General features: G+C 41.0%; 1 protein-coding gene across 1 annotated transcript in view; it reads right to left on the reverse strand.

Moving 5' to 3' along the window:
* PHEX (phosphate regulating endopeptidase homolog X-linked) overlaps window positions 1-6152 on the reverse strand; it is a 98263-nt gene that overhangs the window by 72034 nt on the left and 20077 nt on the right. Inside the window, exons 4-5 of the mRNA XM_042036302.1 lie at window positions 3644-3730; window positions 2373-2599 (exon numbers count right to left, since the gene is read on the reverse strand). Coding sequence (XP_041892236.1) covers window positions 2373-2599; window positions 3644-3730 — 314 coding nt within the window. The remainder of the gene's footprint in view (window positions 1-2372; window positions 2600-3643; window positions 3731-6152) is intronic.

Genomic DNA, 6152 nt, shown 5'->3' on the forward strand with positions numbered 1-6152 from the left:
CCTGAAAATTTGAGATCTGCATTAAGAGTTTTGAGTGAAACATCTACATGGGAATATTTGCATGCTGTTTCAAATTCCTAACCAGGAAGAACTCACTACACAGCATATATTTTATAATAATTACTGGGAATTGAGATTTCTCAGAACTTCTCAATGTGATCAAGTTAGGTTAGGGTATGGAAGACAAAGCTGAAAACTTCATTTAACCAGCTTCCAAATTCTGAATAAGACACTGATTGGAGCAGAAACAACTGCTTTGATGTAACATTTTTGGTTTGATGCTGCAATTGTTTCTAAAGATAAATCTACTGAAGATAGACTGTATTTATTCATACAATTTCACTAAGTCCTTTCTAATCTAAGTCCTTTAGGTTAAGCGATTTATATTTCACATTTTCTACATTTATAAAAATGTAACAAATGAATAAAACTTAAAGTGAATGAATAAATATAATCTTTCTCTCTACTAGCTGATGTTCACAACCTTTAAAATATACCACAAACAAATAAAACAAACCATCTTCAAAAAGGAGTAATTGTGATGCTCAGTACAACTCTCATTCTTTGAAAAACTTTCTTTTCTCAGCACAATGATGCAAAAAGAATGTACTCTTATGCTTTTTTACATGTGTCTTTGCAATAGATGACTTCAGATTATTTGATGAATTTCAATTCTGTGACTGTTACATTAAATGTTCCTCTAAATTCCCATGTCTTAAGAATTAGAGTTGACAACACATTAAACGAAGAGAGCAGAAATATGAGAAATAAACAAAAAAGTTAACCAACTGCTTCAGCACTCATGAAAAAAAAATATAATGTTGAATGCTGAACAAAGTTTTATTTGGAGTTTCCACCTCTTTTATGACCCATTGGTGATTTTGCAATGCTGAACAAAAAGAATTTTGCAATAAAGCCATTTTCACAAGCAGATTGAAATATTCTGTGGTACATCTACACCCCTGGGAATTCGTTAAAACATGGACAAAGTAGGGCACTGGCTGATGCATTCTGCAGATCAAGGTCCTAATCAAACTAACATCAGAATACCCTACGGAACAATATGTTATTCATAACAGGTAGTGCTTCAGTTATTTAGATACTTAATTCTTAGGTGCTGCTAAGCATAGCAAGTGAAGGTAATGCTGGTCATAAATCATTTCCAAGAGAGCAGCAGTGAGGGTGTCCCTGTCCAGCCATTTGCTGACAGGTGGCTTGAACTGAAATATTGTGACAGGAGATACCTAACTAAACATCTCTCTGATTCTACTGCTTCAGTTCTTTCAAGTGAGTCTTCAGCTGAAGAAAATGTGACAGGATCTGAACAGCATCTTAGCAGAATGACATCTTTGATACAGCAAACTGTTGATCTGCTGTTGACCATCCAGGAAAATGTCCTGGAGAAGGGGGGAAGTTACCCTTCAACTTAATGCCAGTTAAATGTCACAGTGAAAAGAAATATGGAATAATGGACTTAGAACTGACATCCACTCCAGTACCACCACAGTCCCTAAATACAATGTATTCTTGGCTACATTCCTACAGCTAGCCAGGATGCTAGCAAAATAAGGATCATAGACCCTATTTTGCTGTGATGAATGCCATCATAACTTTCTTATTTGTTCCTTATCTCTTGCCTTCATAAACTATTTCCTTGTAGCCATGGAGGGAGGGTCTGCTCTGGCTACTCATCTGAAGTTCTTAAACAACAGTGCATTTGGCCCAGGCACTCAGTCTTGCACAGTTATACAACTTCATCTGGAGTTTTGTCAGACTACAGGGAGACAACGTTCCTTGGGTCTTTTTCTTACTAAACTGCTGTGTAATGCCATGCGCTGCTAACAAATGGGTAATGTTTTCGTGTAAAAACAACAGCATTTCAGGAAAAAGGTAAATGCTCTATTTCATGTTTAAAAGCACTTGGGAAAAATCTGTGTGGTAAGGTGCTGTATAAGCACCAGATTAAGTGTTTCCATCTCAAGAAAAAGAGCTCAAGTTCAAAATATCTGCTAGCGATGGACCATTTTTCATCCTCCCAGACAAAAAGCATTCTTCATGCAACCGATGAGTCATAAACAGCACACAGAATTAGATATTGACATCTTATTCTCATGCACATAGACCCTGGCTATTGGTCTAATGGGACCATTTTTATGGGGTTTTTTCCGTTTGAAAGAAGAAAACAACCTGTACCGAAATACTTTTCAATAGCATGTGGTTGCTAGTGGCTTCTACATTCCCATAAATTGGCCCCTACGTACAACTGTAAGCCAGCAGATAATAACAGCAACAATCAAGTGTAAACATCTGGCATGTAAAGATGTTTTAAAGAAAGAGACCATCAAACACCTATTAGATATGCTATACTGTACCTTCAGGATATAGCGATTGGAGATTTTGTCATCAGCAGCCACGTACAAACGGATGAAGACAGAGCTACTGTATTGGCCACGAAGAGTTGCCAAGGCTTGGACTAAGCTGAACCTCCTTTCTGACCACAGCCCTTCAGGTCCAATATTGGATTCCAACACAGGCCAACGGAAAGGTGAATGCTTCAGTATACTTAACAGAGGTTTCACATCAGCTTTTTCAATTTTATCTGAAATGTCAAAGTGTGACAACAATTACATTCCAGACAATTCAAGCCCAGCAGCAGCTACATAAGACAAAGATTTATTGGCATCGATTGATTTTCAGGCAAGGCAATCACAATAGTTGAAACCCAAAGCCTCTGCTCTGCCTGTGAGCACAGCAGCATAGAAGTCCAACCCTGTTTATCTGTATCAAGAATAAGAGAGGCAAGTCAGTGCCTTTCAAAAAAAGGCAAAGGCTGGAATTAAGTAAATTTAAAAAACCCACTCCTTGATTAGGAACTAGCATAGAAACTTCACTGTTTTGGGGGAGGGGGGTTATTGTTCATAATCAAAGCTGGAGTGGCAGTATCTGGGCACCAAGGCTGAGGAGCAGGCTGTCTCAATTGCTGGCAGTCAGACTTGGGCCATGTTGGAAGAAAACTGTGCAGGAAAAAAGCCTGAAAGAGTCAGAAGGACAAGGGGACTCCCAATACTTCTTTCACCTGTGCAGCTACCTAAGGGTAGTGATGTGTCCCAAACTAGTGTACTTTGCCTTACAGCAGCATTTACAAGCTAAGGAAAAGCACTCTGCAAATGTGGCTAACATGCTTGACATGAAGATACCTAAGCTAAAGAGTCCAGGACTGTCTATACCCAGCCCTGGCGTAGTGTTTTGATTAAATAGATTTAGAGAAATGTAGAAGGTGATGAGCAACTCTTGAAAGTATCAGTATGAGAATTTCATCAGAGGGTTCCTCTGAATTATTAACCCCAGGCACTAACCCCACAACCCTGGGGCACAGTTTAACATCCTTTTGCACAGGTAAATATCTCTTCACAGTTCTGACAAGCAGAGGTTTCTCTAAAACTGACTTCTTTTGCCTGGGTGTACCTCAGTCTCAATAGCCAGCTTTAGAAATGTGTAGAAGACCCTCTGCATTCAGTTGAATCCATATCAGCAAAATCCAAGCATCTGCACAGAGCTTCACAGAGCTCTGCACAGAGATAAAAAGCCTGCCTTTAGAAATGCAGGGAATGCATCCATTTCCTTCTCAAATCAATCCACTTACTCTCATTCATGCAGGATGCGTAAAGGATCTTGGCCTTCTGTACAGCTTCACTGTCTCGTCTTTTGCTGATGGGTTTCTCTAGCAAGGCTGAAAAAACAATTTTTTTTTCAATACTTTGGAAAATGTAGACACTGTTTGCATGTTTCAGCATTTGGTTTAATCATAGCACTTGTTTAATTAAGTATGAGGCTCCATGTATATTTTCTTAAGCAGTAGCACAGACTTACCTGCACCTTTTTCAATCCCCAACAGAGAAGGATTTTTTATTTTTTTCAGAGAACTAACTTAAAGCCAAATGACAGATGCAGCTTATTACTTGTGCTCACAACCAGCTACCCTCAGCAAACTGAGGGGACAGGCAGTCATGGGGTGAGGGTGGCAACCAGCACACAGGACAGGGAGCCAGGAATTTTTTCAAGTGGCTCAGCTTCTGGTGCTGGTACATTATGAAAACAGGACCTAACAGAGAAGGTTACAGGATCTCAGGAGCAAGACCACTGGTGTTCACTTTTGCCAGCTCTGGTGCTGCTGAAAGAAAGCAGCAGAGAACTGCCCCATTGTCAGTCAAACACAATCTCAGCCTTGTTAGTGACACAGAAAGCCAAGTGTCCAACTACTGTTTGTAAAGCTGCACTCTGTACACACACTCATCCTCACTTCACACTATAGGTGTAAACATCCTCGGTGCCTGAAAGCCAGACTAACCTTTCTAAGCTGTCATCTCTCCACATTCCTTGCATTCCTCACATTATGTCATGGAAAGGAAATAGCATGCAAAGTGCATCTGAATCTCAGCAGTCCCCTCCCAGCTGCCTTGAATTGTTCTATCCAAGCTGTAAATCAGGCATGATGCAGCTGCAGATACAAAGTACTGTGGTTAAATGCAGAGGCAGCTGAGTTTCAGAGAGATCTGTCAGCTCAGGTGCTGCACAGCACGAGCACTTCCACAGCCAAGAGAAGCAGGATCGCTCTTGAGCACAGCACAGGAACAGGGCTGGCAAGCTCTGTTGGACCTCACCTGGTATTGCAAAACCCAAGCCAATCCTGCAAAGCATTACCTTATTGTTACAGGGACCACTGGAAAGAGTGGCTTTGCTGGTATCAAGTCCCTCCTGTTGTGTGCTCAGCCAGGGCTAAAAAGCCTTGAAAAATTCAAGACTCCCTTCTCCGTACCATAGTACCACCCAGTGCTATGGGTTTCAAATGAGCAAAGGCAGCACAGTGCAATTGTGCTAAGAAGCATTCCCCACACAAAAGGAGGAACAAAGAGGAACACAAGAGTCCCTTAGGCCTGCAGAGAACCACTGAGACTTCATAACACCACCAGCCATGGCAAGACCAAACAGCTCCCACGCAGAGCTGGATCAGGGTCAATGCAACATTATTCCTCTGCCAGGACTGGCTGGGGACATGCAGAGTACTGAAGAGGTGGTGGTACTGCCATCCAAAAGCAGCACCCTCCTGCAAACGGGTGGCAGCTGCTCACTCTCCAGCCCTGCTCTATCCAGCAGCTTTCTGGAGTCCACCCTACAGTGCCTCCTCTCCTGGGAGGCGAAAGCTGGATGGGACTGCTCGGTTCTACAGCTGAGAACAGCCTGGGTTTGCACAGCTTCTCTCAGTATTAAGAGCTCACTGCTTGAGGCAGAATTTTAAGGCACTTATTTCCCAAAATTTCCAGAGCACCCTGAGGAACCAGCCTTTTAGATATTCCCCACCTGAGCTCATGTGAGCACTCGGGACCATAATGCAGACCTCAAACTGTTTACTACTCAAGGAATACCATAGTGATAAGCAAATGCCACTTGTTCTCTCCCTCCAATCCCTTTTCTCCTTAAACAAAAAAACAAAAAAAACCCCCCACGCATTGCCCAATTCTTTTGCTTAGATCCTTAAGAGATTTAATGAGATCATTCCCATTTAATTATGAATAAGATTTTTCCCTTAAAATACTTCTGGAGAGGATAGCTTTGATTTCAAATCCTCAAATATTTCCCAATTTGTTAAATACAATATAATGCCAACCATCAACGTATATGTTCAGTGTGCACAATTCTTAGTAGCATAATCAGACCTGTTCACATATTTTAAATGGCATTTTAAAAGAAATTATAAATGATGTCTCCATAAAACTAAGGATGAAAACCTACCCTCCCATTAAAGTCATTACAATAATTTCTGTCTTTGCCAGTGAGCTGTACAACCATGAAATTGAAGCTAATAAAATCCAGTGGCTAAAGCTCAAGAGAGAAAGAGATAAGAGCCAATAAAATCAACCCTAGAGATACACCTTGTTCCAGTTTGGGCAAATTTAGAAATATATCCTCTGAGAGAAGGCACAACCACCCCTCCCCCACCAGGTTCGGGAAAAAATAAATTTTCCTCGAAGGAAAGTGAAGAAGATAAAACTATTTATTTAACAAACACATGGGAAGGAAAATAATGTTAGATGGTAAAATCTTTCGCGGTAGAGGAAAAAACCTGGGAAAGTGTTCGAGTCCTCCCTTTGGTC

The sequence above is a fragment of the Corvus kubaryi genome, unplaced genomic scaffold (genome assembly GCF_017639235.1).
Source record: "Corvus kubaryi isolate FWS band 111438036 unplaced genomic scaffold, C.kubaryi_AGA036_p1.0 133, whole genome shotgun sequence".
In the NCBI taxonomy this organism is placed as follows: domain Eukaryota; kingdom Metazoa; phylum Chordata; class Aves; order Passeriformes; family Corvidae; genus Corvus; species Corvus kubaryi.